This window comes from Pholis gunnellus (genome assembly GCF_910591455.1).
Source record: "Pholis gunnellus genome assembly, chromosome: 20".
In the NCBI taxonomy this organism is placed as follows: domain Eukaryota; kingdom Metazoa; phylum Chordata; class Actinopteri; order Perciformes; family Pholidae; genus Pholis; species Pholis gunnellus.
The window spans coordinates 18,862,045-18,882,926 of record NC_136547.1 but is presented as its reverse complement, the minus strand read 5'-3'; the positions used below and the strand labels follow the sequence as shown (position 1 = coordinate 18,882,926).

Below are 20,882 nucleotides of genomic sequence, written 5' to 3'. Positions count from 1 at the left end.
GATGGATCTTTAGTTACCCAGAGAGAAGGTTTCTCTTAGTTATAAAGGCCCCAAGTCTTTCAAACTCACTGAGTAACGGAACACTTGGTCACCACTTCAGTCTATTCCCACACCGTCTTTAGGTGTTTGTTAGTGCAACTAAACACAAGCAGAGAGTCAAGGCAATTATCAAAGTCTGTAGCATTTGTCCTCTGCGGGATTGTTTTTGTATTTATAGAATTGTTTTCATATACATCAATCTTCTGCATACAGTACACACAGCTCCATGTTATTGAAAATGTATTTAGATACAAAGCTGGCAAAAATTCTGTTTCTCATTTCTAAATAGTTTCCTATTCTCACTCCACGACAACCAAGTTTACAAGAAAACATGGATAATCCCATCGACCAATAGAGCAATCTTCAATTGGTATATTACTTTAATCTGTTTGTACTATATTTCTAGTGATCCCTATTGGTCAACATTCTCACGAGGAACTACCAGACCAGAAAAAAAGGTACACATGAAGCTATACTGACCATGACTTTGTGTTTTGATAGATGTGTAACTGAATATAAGGAGCTACAGGCCAGAAAGTAAGAAATACATTGCTGCTGCTGTGATGAGAGATTTGTGGGGAGATTCTTCTTCATGCCACAGTGGGAGAACCCCCCAGAACAAAATGTCACAGCTGATGACCAGATTATCAAGACTTCACCTGAATACAACTGCCAGCAGCAAAGCATCTCATGGCATTGCACCGCTGCTTTTCCAGAGGCATGCATCTTCACACCAGCCCTCATCTCATCTCCCCACTGCTGCTCCACTGATGAATAGTTTCATGAATATCTCAGGCATGAGATATTCATGAAACTATACAGTATGAGGGTAACCACAGATGTGTGCAGAAGCCACCCGTCGGCATTGTAAATAAGAACCTCTCAGCTCGAGCTCTGAATGAGAGTCATAAAGAACCAGGCTCCCTCACTTGCTTCTCTCTCCGTTTGGTGAAAATGCGAGACACCATAGTCTTATCAGGTCTTTGTTGTTGCTGCACCTTCTTTCCCATCTGCTTTTTTCCTGATTTCCTTAAAGGTAGTGTAGTTGTAGACAAGCGAAAGAGAAGCAAGTGGGAAAACACCTCTTAGATTGTGAGTAAATTGTCGAGCAAGTTCATATCCACGAAGCACCTGCTCTGAATCTCTGCCAGCACAATGCCCATTGTAACATGATGAACACTTTATCAGAGACCTTTTTTAAGTGTCAAAGGCCCGCACCAATAGCAGAGCATTTGTGCAAATGCAAACTATTTGTTCATGGATACTCATTCAAAAATACTCTTTTTTTTAATGGAATTTAGCCCATTAGTTCCTTATGATACAATGCTGTTTTTTTGTGTTATTATCATCTATGCATAGCAATTTGAGTAGAAGCTAAATGACACACACGCACACACGCACCTGTATTTTTTGGCAGAATCTTGAGTGCATAGTGATAGTAAGAGGTATTGGCACTGAAATAAACACGTATGTTTCTTCTTTTTTCCTTTTAAATGACAACTGTACAACATATGAAGGTGAATATGAAGGTCATCAAAATCCCAGTGTCATGGTATTGGATAGATAGAGAAAGATGATACTATAGAACGATGCTACAGATGGGTGGGTAGATAGATAAACCCATCGAGTGATGTCACATCCACCCTGGGTGCGCCTCCCCCCGCAGTCTGCTGGAACTAAAATATTTGAATATTTCCCCCTCGCTCAAAACTTTTTTTTTTCTCGGCTGTGCTTTCAGACGGAGCGCCAGGGAGCGGTGGGTGTGATGCCGGTGAACGTGTGGACCCTGTGCCGCCGACGGAGCGCTCTCTCTGTGGCTCGACTACAGTAGAGACGTGGTAAGGTGAAGAAGAGGACAGAAGCTCTATGGTAAAGGACTGCGCCTTGGAGAAAAGTGGCTGCCAGGAGCCCGTAATCATGCGGGTCCTGTTGAGCGTCCTGTACCCCGTCCTCTCCCTCACCATCTTCGGATTATACCCCTCTCTGGTGAGTTTCTTATTGCATGTTATTTTATAATCGCGTACTGCCACTTGTTTCATATCAGAGCGTTGCTATAATCGTTGCTCATTATTTACGGTTGTATTTCACTCGGGTTTTAGGACATAGGCTTCATCTGTAGCCTGTCTATATAGTACGGGCTAACCCTCGCCCCGATACGTGTCAGTTTCTTTTACGGAAGATGTCATGCCAAACTTCACTCAAACGTCCCACAATTTAATAATGCTTCTTTTTCCACCAGTAATATAAAGCTGGTTAGACAAGATTTTAAAGAGCTTCACAAATCCACAGCACGCACTGCACTTCGGTGTAGGTGTAATTCATCAAGCTGCACTTATTTCCATAATAATAATGATTTTAAAATATAATAGGAATAGGCTAATCAGTATGCATGTCGCGCTCCTCCACAAAGGTGGGCTGAAGCAACATGAATCAATTCTAAAACTTTTGAAAATGCAGTGCTAGTTAGTGGATCATGTGTATGGCGAATTGGCAAATACTCTATTCATTCAGGAAGGTATTTAAATGCTGTTATATCAGAAATCCTTGTTTTCCCGACCAGCAAGAACATATTTAATTCCCGCTTTTCATTGCATTTATTTCTAAGAAAAAAAATGTAAAGTACTGTATCATGCATATAATAGGCTGAACATCGAATCGGCGTCTTACTTCCCCTGAATATGATTGCGTTAATTGTAATTTCTGAGGTTGGATTTATGCTGAAACACAATACCTTTGTGTGACTGATCACTTTCAGCCTATGCACCCATCTTGCCCACGTGTGGATCATCTTTTATTTGTAAGATATATGTGTTGTGATGCGATTGTGAGACAATCATTTCAGCACAGGCTATTGATTGTTTTTAACACATGGTGACGCCTAAGACTCAGTCTCAGAGGAAAAACCTCTTTGTCCACCAAGGACAGTCTCTCTTCTGTCTGAATTAAATACTGTGTTCCTGTCAGCATTTGGTTTATCTTTGTGCAAATCGCATAAAGTAAATTTGAGGGAATTGCATGGACAGTGATTTGTAGTTTTGTACTCAGGGAAAGCTGGAATAACTGTGACTTAAGGACAACTCCTTTCAAAGTCCCTTATGATTAATAGAGGAATCAATATGTGGCTCTGGGTCTTCTGCTGGTGAGGGTGTGGAGCTGTCTGCTTGCTGGTGCTGAAACTTCTCCACACAACCGCTCTCTTGCTATGCAGCAACCCACAGGATGGGAGAAAACATTATCATTATCATTTCATCATCATATTATCATTTCATATGCAGTTGTCTGAAACTTTTGAAGCAGAGCACAATGGTATTCCCAATACCAGATACTGCTTTATACATAGTGTTGAGATCCTTGATCCTCTCATAGTCCTTAAACAAGTAGGCGATAAAATCAATTTGGCAGTTTGGCGTTTTCAGCTCTTCCAATGTGAGATCTTGCTGCTTTTTCAGTTTCTTATGATTTCCAATTATTTATTTTTTTGTCACTGGTGGTCTTACAGAAAAGGCATTTTGATGTCGTCAGTTTTGTTATTTTCAACACTTTATTTAAGCAATTCAGTGAAAGTGTAATGTATACATTGACCAGAAATGAAAATAATCTTTGCAGACATGTGCATCCCTGGTCCACAGGTTTCTGTTATTGTGTTAACAGAAAGCTCTTGATATCTACTGTTAGCCTCTTTACATTTTAGAAATACATTTCTGCAGTGTTACCTCTGATGACTATCATTCAGTTCAGTTTCTATCTTTCATCGGTTTTTGATTAAATCAATAGAATACACCGCTGCCATTGAGGAATATGTGATATGGCTGGAGCAGGACCTGCATGCAAATTGCTAGCACGCTGCTTTCTGCATCAGTGTTTAAAAAGATCTGGGAAGGCAAACCTTTTATAGTAATATGCTAAGCTTGAGATTATTAAGCTGTCACTCACAGGCTGTCAGACGTTATACACAAGGTTTTGTTCATTATAGTAAGGGGTGGCAGCCTCTACCTCCATGGTATGTAAGTAAATGTCTCTGCAAAACACAAAATATATAAATAACCTGTTAAAACATAGATCTATTCTGGATGAACTTGCTAAAGTTGGGGCGAATGGTATGGAATCCCCTATGCTGTAGTGTGGCGTGATCCCGGCAGATGTTACCTCTGCATTGTACACTAAGAATCCCAAAGGAGCCTTTGTGAGAAAATGAAATATTTGCATATTTAGTTTTCCCTTATGGTCTGTGCCAGCCGGGTAATTACACAGTGACTGCTAACGGCATTGTGTTACTCTCATCATGATAAAAATGATGACTGGAATTTGTGTGTTATGATTACACATTATATCCTGCACCTGGAGGACGTATTGATTGGAGGAGAGAGAGAGAGAGACTTATAATAGACTCCAGGAGTCTGACGTCAGACCGCTGACAGGATTCAACTGCCCACTTAAAATTCACTAAACCTATCTTTCCTTAATCGTCAAAGCTAATGGTAAAAAAAAAAAAATCAATTTAGAGATTTTAGGTTGAATCACGTTCATTTCTGTTTTTTCAATATTGTCTTTGGTTATAACTCTTTTTTATGATCTGTTAATGCCAGTCTGAAATAGGCTGCCAAAGTCGTATTTCCAGTATCACAGTACCTACAATAATCCAGTTACACCAGCAGTCATGACTTGACATTTGCAACTGAATGTGTTTTTCTTTAATAATGAAATGAAGCAGTAGATACTGTAGAGGGACTTAATGTATTTCAGCTATGCTAAACCTACCGATGTATTGTCAGGACGGGGCTTTTGTGCTTACAGTAATGGTGCCATGTTGTTCCCTGGGATACGAAGTAACAGCTGGTTAGTAACAGCAAACAGGTTCCTAGCAAACCTTAATTCTCCTCAATATGTTTGGTGGATAAAAAAAACAAATGATGTGCATGGCCGCGTTGAACAGAACTGGAGTAACAGTGAATCATGTGGATGTTTTGAAGCAGTTTCTCTTGGGGATTACGTTCCAATGCTAGTGGGATGGAGCTTTGTGTAGGCACTTGCCCTTTGTGTTAGCCACAGTGAGTAGGTGACAGACAAGCACACACACACACACACCCACACACACACACACTTGCAGTCGCACTCACACACAAAGTCCGATCCACTTGTAATCTAAATGTAACTTTTGCCAATTTACCACCTAACAGTTTTCAGCCTCAGCTTCTGTTGAAATTGTTTATGTTTTGATCAAAAATACGACCTAAAATGTGATCACAGCTGCAAAGGTTGGGGGAGAAAAATGTTTAGTCCTCTCATAAATACGACGTCCTGTTGATCATTAATCATCTGGAACATAAAAAGGCGTTCTCTGAGATGATTGTGTGTTGAGCTGAAGGTGTCGTCTGCCAGGAGCTGATGCTGTTTCTGCTTATTTGAGACTCTTTTTCCAGCCTGCATTAGCATTTTTGCGGATGATGCACTCAGGCTCGGTGGGAGAATTTGTCTGCCACAGACGCCATATTAAAAGATGAGAGATGCTGTAGGCGAACACCTACACATGCGCACAACCTATTTCATATTTCACATCACCGTTTCCACTGGGGGCCAAATTAAAGATGACACCCTCTAAATATATATATGTGTCGACACAAACAAAGCAAACAGCCAGCCACAAGACTGCCAGCAAAGTCATTAGTTGTGAAGCTGCATGTTTCATGTTTGAAGCAGGGAGGGGGTATAGTCAGAGCTGATGGACTGGAAATAAAGAAAGTCCACTGATGATGCGTGTGAATTGTTTCCACCAGCAGCAGGGTAAATATATGGCGCTTTCTGCTCGGTCTCAGGCAGATGGTCGACGGTTTGAGTCTGTGTGAGGTTCTAATGAGTTTCCTGTCACTTTTCTTTTAATACGTGCTTTAGGATGTGTCAGGTGTTAGGTATGTGGGGAAGGAACATTTTATGAATAATTCAATTGAGCTTATGTTTGTCAGGCACGTGAATTAATCCTGTTGATTAGTAATAAGATGTCCGTGTACTGACAGTGACGAATAAGTCCAGGTACATCTGAACAGTCCTCTGTTCTTGCACGCTTCGTGCCGTTTTGCCCTTTTCTGGCGTCTCGTCCATACTATTCTACCTAAAAGGATATACATGAGCAGAGATTATACTAATGTGTGTCATTAGGAAATGCTTGAAATTGCTGTCTTTTTATATACGATGATTATGAGTCTTTAAAGTGACTTTCCCCTGTTTTGAGCTCTTTTTCACTCCTCTGGGTGAATGCAGCTCAGTTAATAATAGTCTAAGCCATAATTACAGGAGTTGAGACATGATGTTGAAACTACCGGGGGCATAGTTACGACCCTCTCCCTCTGTTGCCCTCATGATTACAGTAATTACAGCCCAGGCAGAGCCCATATCACGTGCATATCGCTGGATGAGAGCTTAAAGGCTGGACTGGAGAGGAGTGGAAGACATTTGTGGTCCCAATAAATTTATACTGGACTCATTCAAGCAGCGAGATGATTATGGGCCTGCTTGTTAAATTCTTACTAGCAAAGGTAAAATGTAATATAACGTGTTAAGTAGCTTTAGACAGAGAGGCAGATCTCGGCTGACGATGTATTACTAGAGCAGAGTTTAGTTTGAGTTAATGTAGGTTACCTACAACTTAAAGTATACCACAAGAATACTTGCAATGTGTCTATTTTGTATTTTGGTGTATTTTAAGTTTTTTTCTTTTCTTAGTCCTATTGCTAAGCCTTTCATTCTCGCACAGTTTATATACACACTTATATCTGGGGCAAATTTACCACTCAAAATGAATAAAATATACATTTTGGAAACAATTGTTACTTGATTCTTGTTCTATAGCAGGAAACCATCAGTGGTCACAGCTGAAGTGACAACTTGGCAGATCTGATCAGCTTTAGCTCGCTCGTTTTAAAAACGAGAATCTTGTAAATGGTGCGTTTATAATCATTGTGATGGTTACGTGCATGATATAAAACAATTGATCGATTGTACAGCTAGTTAAGCCTCGGCTGCTTAGCTGACACACTAGCTGACATGATGTGCTCATTAGAAGTCAATACTGCGTTATGTAGGCATTAAGATTGGAAGCCATGCATTCTAAAAATGGCAGCCTGTGTTAGACGAGATGAACACACGCTCTTATCCTTATCTCTCTATTCCATTTACATCTTCGCTCTTGTATTTTTGTTTTTTGAAAGGCTAGAAAACCACCCTCCACAAATGTGTGTGTGTGTATATATACATACATACATACATACATACATACATACATACATACATACATACATACATACATACATACATACATACATACATATATTATAAGATGTCACGTATCACTCTTGCTATGGCCCCATGCACACAGCTTCAACATGTGGAGATGTGGAGAAATCCAAAGCTTGACAGACCTTTAGACGCTTTAGCCATAATTGGGACAATCATTGTTCGGGGGAAGTACGAACGGTCAATTGTAGATTTCCAGTGCAGCTGCTGTACAGTGGAGGTCAATACCAGCCTTAAATGTTAATTGTAAGCATCCGGTTTTGGTGTCTGATCTTCAAAACCAAAAAAAGTGCTTCTTTGTTGTCTCACAATTGTGCACACATGTTCACCACTCATACCGTGCAGCAGTAGCCTCCAGCGACATGAAAGAGGCCACAAACTAGTTAGCCAGCTAGCTACTGTGAGTTTCTATATAACGTGCTCACATTTGGAGCAACAAGGCACTCTCAAAGTTGCTGAAAGGTATTCTAAGAAACACAGAATCATTCACTGAAGTAAAAATATAGGACATAGGTTTATTACAGCAATTAAATTGCCGTATAACTTCAAAGGACGTCATGGAATACACTGCACATACTAATGAAATGGTATCTAAGAGTTTAAAGCATTCCTCTGACGGTTTTATCCTAGTAGATCCTATAATTGCGATCATTGCTTATTGCCCCGCTGATACCGAGCCAGCGTGAACACATACATCCTTAATTTATGCATTATGTTATTTTCCGGCACACTCTTCTGCTTCTACATCAGAATGGAGGCTGAAGGGAACATCTCACTGACACCACTGCGGAGCATAATTAGAAGGAGAAAATTCAAAGGTTAGAAGAAATAATCAAGTGAACTAACTTTGCCGCAATCTTTTTTTTAAACAGTCTGCGGGTTCTGTGACATTAGTATGGCAGGAATGTCCTTTTCCATGATTCAGAAAAATTCTTTTTCTTACGTAATACTAATGAGCATACTCCCACTTTACAAACACTTACCCCTGAAAAGCTGCTGAGACATGCGCATGTTTGATGACATAGATTTGATTTGGGCTTCAATTGAAGGAGGGTTCTTATCCCGGTACTCTGCTCCACTAGATTTACCAACAAAATAAGTACAAATCCCAATTACAGAGCCTCCTCCTGTGAAGAGAATCCCAAAAGAGTAATGCTGAAGATGAGGGTGCTGTAAAATGTCATCAAATACACCATTCTTATCTTACTAATCCTATGTTTTCATTTTGGTAACACTGATTTACTGCCTCTACTGCCCATCATAATTTGAGACATTTTTAACCCGACTTCATTTCAGCATATTGAGGAAAAAGATTTGCGTCAGAGCAATGTCACAGCTGCTTAGTATTCTGCTCGTGTATGCATGTAGCATTCAGTGTGGCCCGAAAAATGTCCACTGGCTTTACTCCAACCGAAAATGTTTGATGACTGTTTCATTATCGTCCTCCGTGGTGCTCGTGACTGACATGTCGTCTTGTTCAGCCAGAAGACTCGCTGAAGCACAACCCTAGAGAAAGAAGCACAAGGGTGGGAACGAGATAATGTTATGTCTCATTCAGGGACTGTCTAGGGCAGAATGTGCCGAGCTCCTGCAGAATTATCTATTCAATCTTCTCTTTGCTGGGGTCAAAATGGGCGAGAAGGGGGAAACACCTCGAGGAAATTAATCTCCCTGCACGCCTTTCATCACAGTCACATTTCAGAGAAGCGATGGCATTTTCTTTCGCTGTGTCTTTTGCCCCTCCCTCTTTCCCTCCGTAGTATGCACCAGCTCTTTTGTCAGTATCTTACTGGAACCTTTATCGTCTCAGGTTCATAGTTACCAGGAATGCCGTTGCCTGGTGTTTAGCGGTGTTACCATTTGTCATAGCTGTCTGGGACTTCGGCTTCAGTCTGGTTACAGGGCTGGCTGCACATGCGAGTTTATTTTCCCCTGCCATTAGAGCTAAAATGTTAACTCATTTAAGCAGTATGATCATCAGTTACAGAACTGACATGCGCATTCCACTTCACTTGCCTCCAATACCCTGGCGGCTTTTTGTTTGGACAGGTTGATAGATGACGGGATAGATAGCATCTGTTTAGGTCTCTGTCTTGTGTCAGGCAGGACGGCAGCCTAACTGTGATATGAGTTTTAGCTTTATTGGCATCACTGACACATGGATTTGTCTCTAAATGTATTAATAGGGCTGTTTTTTTTAAGTTTTAATATCACACAATGCTTATTCTAACCTTCTGAGTTGAAAGCAGGTCGATTGCAAAGCAAAGTAGATGCAGGACTAATTCCCAAACACATTTGTTTATCCTGTCTGGTAACTGCTTTTAAAGATCTAAACAGATGATCTAAGCGAGGGAAGTTGTAAAGGCATGAATGACTTATAAGAGACGTTTTCAGTCCATCACCTTATAGCTCCATCCACCACTTTGTCTGGCAGCTGTGGGGAGGAAGGTGCCACTTGAGGAATGGCCTGCTGAGAGTACGCTTGCACCACCATATGTTACATTCCAGTGGCAAAACATTAATAATGGCTCCCTAGAATTAGACTATTTGTGTCCATTTGTTGCCTGTCTGCAGCTCCAGATGATGCTCGGGGTATTTGGATGCCTCTCATGCTGATTATCTAGACTGTATTTATAACACATTGATTTCTGCCACTGCAGCCTCTCATCTCACCTGTTGATCCCTCTCCGGGGAGTTCCTCTAATTGCCCGACCCATACAGCAAATGGAATCAGCAATCATGAGACCAGACAAAGAAATAAGTTTAAGAGACCGAGGCCACGCTCAGCAGGGCGAGGATATATATTTACGGTGCAGACAGTCATCTGCAGTATACGGACTTGCTGTGAATCTTGGCAGTGGCTGAAACAAATTCACTTAGCACTAAACAGGATAGTTCATCTGCTAGAGTCCAACTAGTTTTGCAGCAAAAATATATTCTATCAAGTTAGGTGTGTTGTGCTTTTTATAGAAAAGTTACTCAAGTGTCGGAAAAATTACTAGTGTAGAAAGATCCTTAAGTATACATAGCAAGTCAATTGGATTATATTTATATCCAATAAAATGCATGCGACGCAAAAAGACAAGATGACAGAGACAAAACAAAGATATTTTACTTTGAACTGATGATGAAAAAGTAAAGCAGGAAGCAACCCAACCTAATATTCCTCCTCTTTCACCAGTGTTTTAAAAACCGTAATCGTAAATGTCTCACGGTCACGGGTGAGGGCGAAGCAAGTGATTCGGATCTGATGACTGCAGCTAAGTCTCCCTGACATCATTCAGTGACTCGGTCTTTATTCACCTTTACATTCACTGTCACTCCCTCATCAACCCCCTCCGAGTTTTCCTCAATCACACAAAAGGTTGATGAGGACTAAGAAATGATTAAGTGTGAAGTAGGCAAAGTAAAACAGATGTTGATGACAGAATAACAAACAGCAAAATGGATTCAATTAGGTGTGTAATTGGCAGGATACCTGTCTGCTGGGAAGAGCATGAAATCTTCCACACGGAGAAATTCATTAAAATTCTTGTTTCTGCTTTGTGGGTGTTGTTGACTTTGCATGTTTTTTACCAAGTGATCCAAGATTTGGAATCAAATCCACTTTTTGTGCAGCATGTCAGCTGTGAGCAAGTAAAGCTGTACAGATGCAAATAACAGCAGCGGTGGCTGGTTATTGCTGATGGAACTTAACAAATGACAATAAAATAGGTTTATCACTCAAACTTATGATGTTTAATTCTAAGAAAACATCCATAAATCTTCTATTTTAATCTAACATCTTCAATAAATGTACTTACTGGCAAAGAGGAAGTCCAACTATTACATGTCGTAACAGCTTGGCAAGTCTATCAATCTCATTTCATAAATGATATACTTCATTTTCAGTGTTTAGGACAGCAAATACTTGCTGGACAATCTTTGAAAGTTGCCTGCTTTATCTCCTGATTCTGATAATGAGCCACAAATAAATTGCTTTTTTTTTTACAAATAATGATCTTTTGTTTCTTGGAATTCTACTATGAAATGTAACACGAATCATCTCCTTTTTGATTGTGTTGCCCATCACGGCCACATATCTATTGAATTGAAAATGCAGAGCTGCAGGCAACACTTTGGGCAGAATCATTAAAAAGAAAATGACGTATGCAGAGTTGCCCTGGTTACCAGGTGGTTTGTCTGGAGACACAGGGGAGGACCGGCAGTAAAGGACGGGCCTCAGGGAGTCGGCTGCAGAGAGAGAGATGTTTTTAATTGATGGAAACGTGCATACTCTTAACTCCGCAGTACAAACTGTACAATTATGAATCAAAATGATTTGTTTGATGTATAAGAACAGATGTTTCTGTGGTTATTTTGCAACAGACTGGTGCTGGTGTAAAAAAAAATCTAAACTTAGCCAGTAGATCTGCTGTGCATAACTGTGAGTGGAGACTGCAGATGGAAGAGATACCTGCTGTCTTCATGGCTGTAAAGAGTCACCAGAGTAAAGGAAAGACCTTTGGAGTATAGGCTGGTAGCTGTTTGTAGATATATATATACCTGTATATAAATCTTTTTTTATCTTTAAGGGAATGACATAGGTTTTGTAGGTATTCGAAACATTAAGGTTTGACCTGATGATGACACTAAACGAAAGGTTAAGAGATCAGAAGTTATTACAATTCATCCTGAGAGCAGCATAAAGGTCTGTACGAAATGTCATTGCAATCCATCCAATAGTTGATGAGACATTTCTTTTAAAACCACAAATGTCAGCATCACGGTAACTCCAGAGCAAAAGTCAAGGGGGTGTTCAAAGTCATGAGGATGGTAATCATGACCACGTCTGCCAAATCATCAAGAAAATGCAGAGGGGGCAAAAACTTTGACCTGTGGTGCTGTTACATGATAAGATGGGTGATCACCAAATTAACTGCGATTCATCGTCTGGGGACCATGAATATTGATGGACTACAATTAGCTACAGCAAATACAGTATTACAGGAGTACACTGGCCAATACATGCTACTAATATATACATTTATCAATAGCATATTTTAGTAACCTTTTAGCAATATTAGGCTAAGTCAAGCACTTACAGTAAACTAGTCCTGCAATAAACCCCCTCGGTCACACAACACAAAACAATGAACCTGTTCACGTCAGATAATCTTAAGAATACCTCCAAAACTTGTGCTTCAAGGCAGTCGTCACTAACGGTTAAAAGAATAACTCCATGAGCCCCAGTTGTCCTTATTTGAATATATAAGTCTATTACAACACAAATCTGGCCAGAGAAGATCTTGGTACAGCGTGCATAGACACAGTCATATCAAAAACCTAAAGTAACATTCCATTTGCTCAGCCTATTACAGTGTATCCTGTGTCACATAGATGGATGTATAATCACGCCACCATGGAGCGGTAACACAATGTTGTGCAAACCTTGGTTCAGACTTTTAACATAGGACGCTGAAACATCTAAAAGAACAATCCTATCTTAACCTCCAGACATGCAGAGCCTCTTCACATATTGCATGCCAAGAAGGAAGGAAGGTCTCTGAGGCCAAACCAAGTCCAAGGACCGTGCACAAATCATACATAGCTTCATGTCTAATACAGTTTTTCAACAAGAATTCCATTTCTTGGTTATTCCCAGTTGGCCAGATGACCGATACAGTCATAATGTACTGTAAATGTCACTCTTGGCTCCAATAAGTCTCAAAAGTGAGACTGACCTTGTGTGCAGCAATAAAAGTAATAAAGTCATGACCGTTCATTATTAGTGGCTACTCGACTGTCTTACAATCTTTTAGTCAGTCAGTTGTATTCAGTCATTGGGAAATAGAGGCCTGTTTTACAAATAACAGGTCAATATCAGGGAACCCTGTGGATGCCATAACAAACAATTGGGCAAAATGATGGTTTGTAGTAAATCGCTGTTACTGCTACTGCATACTCATCGTCTCTCCCTCTTTCAACTGCACACTCGCTCATGTTACGCTACACACACAACCTACACACTGATTCCTTAAAGGAGTTTGCTACTTGTATCATTTTAGATTAAAAAAAAATCATCTCCCCAATGCTTAAGCCCCGGCAGGGAGTCAACCTCCACCGGAACTACTGGCAGGAACCCTAGTTGGCTGCAATGAAACACCGTATTATGTGTAATTATTTCAGGAAAAAACTTCTAAAACCACCAGGAAGTGAGATTATTAGTTTACAGCCTAGTCAAAATAAATGTAAATTCTTGATTGACGTAATAAATCTGGTACGAGTTATAGAAAGCGTTAATGCATCTTAGTGCTGATTGGGCTACTGGCCAGATAACCACAGGATCCCTTTTTTGATAAAACATGGAGGAGTGATCCATCTGGCTGTTGTTTTTCTGGTTTACATATTGAATGGTGACACAAAATATTGTCTGTTGGCAACTTCTCCTCAAAGGTATTGATGACTACTGCATATACAGTAGCCTTAAAATGACCATTAGTCTAACCATGGCCAAGAACGACCAGATCAAGAAGAGAACTACAGAGAAAACACAAATGTGTCTTGGCAACTTGTTATGCATCTGTGTGTGCAGAACATACTGTTTGTAACCACTCATGCGTGTGTGTGTGTGTGTGTGTGTATGTGTGTGTGTAAGTCATGCCTGTGCAGAGAAGAAAACTCTTCTGCCGAGCGGCTGGGGAGAGCTTTGAGCTGCTGTATGCTGTTTTGTGAGGATGATTAATGACTAGACTTTGGCGTGAATCTCTGTGAAACCATTGTAGCCTGGGGGTCTGATCTTCTTCTATCTAACGTAGCGAGAGATGGAGCATATTGAAAAATTAGTCTTTGTCTCATCAACAACATAGTTTCATGAGTAAAATGCAACGTTATTGAACTAGACAAGGTAAAACATGTTGCTCCTTGTGTGTGATAAACTAATAATTTGGACGCTGCTTGTATGGAACCACCCTTTTATGTCTGTGCCGTCATGCATTAGTAAGTGATTTTTAATCGATTTTTAATAGGTAAGCATCGGTGAGATGGACTGTTCTGTCAATGCCATATATTTGCCTATTTTTTTGTTTTTACTTCTGTCTGTTTTCCTTCATTTTCTCCTCAGCACACGTTGGCGCCCTCCCTGTTTATTCCTCACCCCATCTCATCATCTTATGCTTGCTGCCTTCGTATTTCTCCGTCGTGATGTGCCTGCATACATACTCTCCTACCTCTATCTCTTTCCCCATAATTGACAGTCAAGTCCTCTTTCTTGTTTTTTATCAGCATTGTCCTATTTTCATTGTTTGTTTTTTTCAGCATACTGTTTTCCTTCATATATAATCACCTCTTTAATTATTCTACTTGTTCATCAACCCCCTTCTTCCTAACTTACTTCTTCCTTTTCTTAAGATGTGTCACTCGGGTTATAGTGGATGTCCAGGTTTACCATCGAAGTCCTTGGTGACAAAGAACATGAATATTTATATGAGCATCTTCAGGCTTGTTTGTCTGTTTTTGCTTGATTGAAGCATCAGCTAAATCTCTCTATTGCTAGAGAGTGCACGGCCACAGTTCCTGTGAATAATTGAGAAAAAGTACTTGAACTTACACAAAGTTTATGTCTAAAGTTTTTAAAGTGCACTGTGTAATGTAGATGGAGAACACTTGATTCTGAATGGAAAGATGTTGTGCATTGTCTTTATGTAACCTCGCAGTTTTAACACAGTGGTGTGAATGTGAAATATAGTAAGAGGAAAATAACTTAAGCTGGAGTTTGAGAAAGACACTGTATTGTCAAAAGAACCACATAAATAAACAAAACTACGATTTTGATTGGTTATAAATGGGCATGTTATAAATATTGTACTCGGAGCCACATGTAGAAGTCTGAATGAAGAGCGATACTCTGCATATAAAGGGTTTGAGGGTGGTGCCTTTTTGTTTTTTACCTTTTTCCAAACCAAAAACACAAGGCGTAAAACACAGTGTAAGGATGTGTTCTGTAAATGTTAGCATGTTTGACTAATAGCTTACTAACTACAGTGGTAACCCGGCATAAACATTATTTAAAAGGCCAAGGAACATGTCGTACTCTGTGAGGTTACAGGTCATGGTACAAGATAAGCTTGGTTGATGATAGCACATCCACTGTGTAGTATTGTCTCACACAGCTGTGACTACAACCATTAAAACATGACGGATATCTGTTTCGCTTGTCCAGGTATAGGCTGTGTAAGCTGCGCATTCCAAACAGTGAGGATCAGGACTTTGTTAACAAAGACATGCACTTGTCAATCCCTTCTAACAGACAGAAGACCAGGCAACATATTTAACACAACATGTAATACTAAGTACAACGTTTCACCCGTTTAGAAATCTGCAAGTTGAAGGGCAGACGGCCTACAGGTGTTTTAGAGTGGAGGCAGTCACATGTCTATGCAAAAGTCTTCCATAACTTTTTGTTAAATGTATTTATATGTGCTTTAGGTGTATAGCCTAAAGCACTGGCATTGTCTGTATAGGTTTTTTTCAAAGTGGATGCATATGTAGCACCGTAGCATCGAGGATTACTTGAGGTTACCAGCTTTCCCAAGAGAACAGGTGTCACATAAATATGAACTCAATGATAATATATAAAAAACATGATCTAAAATATCGATCTAACCTTAGTGCGTATATATTTTTGTGCTTGCAGACTATCGGCCCAAAGGAGGGCTGGCAGGTGTACAGCTCGGCCCAGGATGCTGACGGGCGCTGCATCTGCACCGTGGTGGCACCGGAACAGAGCCTGTGCTCCAGAGATGCCAAGAGCAGACAGCTCCGCCAGCTACTAGAGAAGGTAAGCACATATAAAAGGGGATTTATACCACCCCAGTGCAGCATGAGCACACAGAAGCACACACTCTTCTGTTAAAGATGGGGAATTACGAAGGGATAAAGCTCTTGCAAGCTTTATTGTTCTTTTGAGGAGTGTAATGCTCGTCTTAAAGCATGTTTTATCATGTGCGTTTGTTCTTTTTCAAAATTAGCCCGTCACACATTCGGGCACACACAGCCTCACCAGGGAAAATACATCAAAGTGTCTTTCAATTTGTTGCAGCGAGAGGAAGTCATCCTCACTTCACATGTCAAGTTTATAGTATACTTTACTATACTATGCTATACTATACTATACTACACTATACTACACTATACCGCTAAATGTTGATTTGTGACTACTGACCCTGTTTGGGGTAATTTTTTATCATTGTTTTATTCTAGGTGCAGAACATGTCTCAGTCCATCGAGGTGCTGAACCTGCGCACTCAGAGGGATTTCCAATATGTCATAAAGATGGAAAACCAGATGAAGGGCCTGAGGACCAAGTTCAGACAGATTGAGGATGACAGGAAATCCATCATAGCCCGAAACTTCCAGGTATTCTTCACTCTCGTTTAATCACTGCCTGGTTTAATCAAATGTTCAAGCCATCTTTTCTATTTAGTTTCTCTATATTTAGCTGAAACGTTTTTCATGCGACATTCATTTCACAAATGCCATTACACTTCTTTTTGAGAGGATCGATGCCTCTCTCAATGTCTTAATGGTAAATATGAGACTACAGCTATAGCAGCTGGTTAGCTTAGCTCAGCATAAAGACTGGAAACGGGGGAAACTACCAGACTGGCTCTGTCTGATAGTCACTACCCCTGGCCAAGAGATAGAACGGCACACATCCCCCTAAAACCACTGAATGAAAACCACTGAGCAACAATGGTTTTCATACAGAGTCATAGTTACAGCCCTGACATGAGGGTGTTAGCAAGTCTCCTCATCCTTTATGTCAGTGCTAATAATAGTCCCTGCTATCTGAGTCGTTGAGAATAGCCCGGATAAGAGCTGAGGAGCCTGTATAACTTCTTTGTCAGCGTACAGACCTTTTTTTGTGTGTACATGAAAATAAAGAATACGTACACTACAAAGCTCTCTAATTCAGAAAGCGCTTACAATCTCTCCGGTTATTTCAGAAGCTGTTGTTCCTGCTGCAGTTGTCCTGTGTGGATTGCACTGCACAGCTGGTATGGGAGTAGGGATATCTCTAATGTGGCAAGTTGCAAGCCACTGACTCAGTTGGACTCATTCAACTGTGTGGAACAACCACCAGCATGGCAGGAATGAGATGAAGCCGTGGTTTAAGAACACATCTGAATTTCATATGGAAATTGTAATTAAACACAGGAATAGATGTGTTTTAGTTAACCTTGTAAATACATGGTGGATACTTGTGGTTTATCACAAGTTGAAAGGGTAAATGCATGGATAAATAATAAAAAGTTAATTTCTTCATGGTTGGCTAATACTTCCATTAGGTGCTTCATACAGCACAAGGTCAGTCTGTTTTCTCCTGATGAGTAACACTGTTCACTTACTGTCTCTTGGGACTACATATGCTAACATTATATAAAGAGCACTGAAGCAACAAGGGATATGTGTTTAGTTCCTAATCAGTCACCAGTGGCACAGTCTCCACAGTGGGTATGCCGTTATATTCTTTTGATAGCAAATACTTAATATGTGCTGAGGGCGGGGCTTGCTCCTCTGTCAAACAAACTGTAGTTTTGTTTGTCCCTGACCATCACACCTATTTACATTGTACCACCTCTCTCTCTGTTTTCCATTTGCTGCTGCTGTCACTGTCACTTCTGCAGGAGCTTAAGGACAAGATGGACGAGCTGAAGCCCTTGATCCCTGTACTGGAGCAGTACAAGATGGATGCTGCGCTCATTTCCCAGTTCAAGGAGGAGATCAAGAACCTATCGGCAGTGCTGACAGGTATCCAGGAGGAGCTTGGGGCCTTTGACTACGACGAGCTCTATCAGCGAGTCCTACGACTGGACAGCAGGCTCCGCAGCTGTATGGGCAAACTAAGTAAGTGGTGAACACTGCCTGTGTGAGTGCGCAGTGATTTATATTGTCTTATTAGGGACAGTGCTGGCAATGGTACTGGTGAATAAATATTACTAGTGGCGTTACAATAGTGGTTGCATGATTTCATGAATTGAAACAACTACATTACTGTCATAATAGTCTTTTGTCCTCATTGTATACGGCTGTTGCTGCTGCTGAAGAAAATCACCAAAGGAGGAACGTAGATCTTAAAAGACAACTCTGTAGCCTGACTTCCTGTAGTTACGAAGTATAAGACCACAAACTAGTACGACTGGTGTTCATTAGACTTCACCTGTGTACGGTACAGCAGGTAACTATTAGAATCCCAGTTTTAGTTGCTGTAATGCTTTTCTCTGTTGTGTTACATCTCACACAAAAAATATGCTCCTTTTAAAACATGTTTAATGGCATTGTGTTTTTGTTCTTGTGGACTGTTTGGTGTATTGACAGCCTTCAGCTCTTCAAACATTAAGATGTTCCAAAATCTTTTAAAGAAGCCTTCTTTAAAAATCGAAGAATCAAATGTGTTATTTTCTAAATAAGACCATAAATTGAGAACTAAATTAAAAAAATACTGTATAGATAATATATAAAAATATGTTAACTTTATATGTTATGTATTTTATATTTTTAGTTTTGAATGTGAGTGGGTGGCACTGGTTAGGTTTGAATGAAAGGTGCATCTTGTGGTAAATAAATCTAGTAAGTAAAGTATTTTATTTCATTTTTGTACCAAAAATTGTTCTTTGCTTATTGTGCTCAAACCAAGTGTTACACTTTACATGTAGCAGCTCGCAAAGAAATTAAAGGAAACAATATGGGCTAGGCATGAGAAAGCTATGCTGCTTGAAATTACAGGCAGCAGTTGCATTATTATGCTTCAAGTTAAATAAAGCAGCTCACTGCCAGTGCCATCTTAGTATGCACGGAGGGCACACTCTCTGGTGGCACAGGCATGAAATTGGCTTGAGAATTCTAGTTTTGAGACAAAAACCACCACAGCACATCTTATCGCTTGCATTTCTTTATTAACAGCATGTGGGAAATTAATGAAAATCACTGGACCTGTTACAATAAAGACATCTGGAACCCGGTTTGGGGCATGGATGACTGATCCTGCAGCATTAACCAGAAACAACAGGGTGAGTTATGAAAGCAGGGGACTGCTTTCTGCGGGCTATACAGTGTGTACAGTATATTTTTGTGTTGGGTTTTTAGAATATCAGCTAAAGATGGGATTGTCTGTTATCATTGAGTGGGTTTGATTTCTGCTAATCTATAATGATGTTCCAAAATTGCACACATTTGAAATACATTTCTGCATCGTGCAAGAGAATTACATACATCTAAAATATATATAATTTAAATAGAGGTTGGAAATAGTTTATTTTGATGGTTGTACTAGATGTCGGCTGTTTCTCACCGCCCATTCTCTTCATCCTCTCTGATGTAGGTTTGGTATATGGACAGTTACACTAACAGCAAGATTGTGCGTGAGTTCAAGACAATGGACGACTTTGTAGCAGGTGTGGTTTCCCGAACCTACAGCCTCCCATTTAAATGGGAGGGAACCAATCACATTGTCTACAATGGATCGCTTTACTACAACAAGTACCAGAGCAACATTATTGTCAAGTACAGCTTCGAGACAGGCAGCGTGCTGGCTCAGCGGGCTTTGGAGTTCGCCGGCTTCCACAACATGTACCCATACACGTGGGGGGGATACTCCGACATTGATGTCATGGCTGACGAACTGGGAATGTGGGTTGTTTACGCGACCAATCAAAACGCTGGAAATGTCGTCGTCTCCCAGATAGATCCCGACACCCTGCAGGTACTGAAGACCTGGAACACCGAATACTCCAAAAGGAATGCGGGTGAATCATTCATGATCTGTGGGACGCTCTATATCACTAACTCTCACCTGTCAGGGGCAAAAGTTTACTACTCTTACTCTACGAAGACTTCAAGTTACGAATACATAGACATTCCTTTCCACAACCAGTACTTTCATATGTCCATGCTCGACTACAACGCCAAAGAGAGAGCACTGTATGCCTGGAATAACGGACACCAGGTAATATTTAATGTCACCCTCTTCCATGTCATAAAAACCGACGATGACTCTTAAACACGATACTTTTCCAACCACAACTAAAGCGCCGTCATTTGTGAAACAAGGACCTCCATGTTTCCTTTAGTCAAAATGGACGATGGTATCTTTACTTGCCACTACTTGAACTTTTCTAATTTGTGGCTCTGGATTCTTGGATGAACTGAGCATGGACACCAATGACTTGATACCTTACTGGAAAAACTCATATACATTTTTTTTAGACTTTTTTCTTTGCTGCTGATCCGACTGGAATGCCTTATTTGCTTTGTTGGGTATGCCAACCAAACACTCTAGAAAGCTTTTGCATGAATGTCCACATTTTGTCTGCAGTGATTTCCTATTATATTGCTGTGTTTTGTTGCAAATTTGTTCAGCTAAAAGTGTTTGCATTACTGTCTATTTAAAAGTCTATTTAAAACTATTTAAAAATGAAAGGCAACCAACCTCTCCTTCATATTTGCTACCACATTAAGCTAGCAAATTATGAAATGTAGTCGCCATTCTTTTAAAGAGTGGCCTTTAAGTTATTGCT

At 40.3% G+C, this 20,882-nt stretch overlaps 1 protein-coding gene across 1 annotated transcript; it reads left to right on the top strand.

The window, feature by feature from the left end:
• Positions 1-1,905: 1,905 nt before the first annotated feature.
• Positions 1,906-20,365, top strand: olfm3a (olfactomedin 3a; the record flags this gene model as incomplete). Its single annotated transcript, XM_079181630.1, has 6 exons — positions 1,906-2,025; positions 16,001-16,144; positions 16,567-16,722; positions 17,994-18,213; positions 19,270-19,376; positions 19,688-20,365. The coding sequence occupies 6 exons, from the start codon at positions 1,906-1,908 to the stop codon at positions 20,363-20,365; spliced, it is 1,425 nt and encodes a 474-aa protein (XP_079037756.1).
• Between the last annotated feature and the right edge of the window lie 517 nt (positions 20,366-20,882).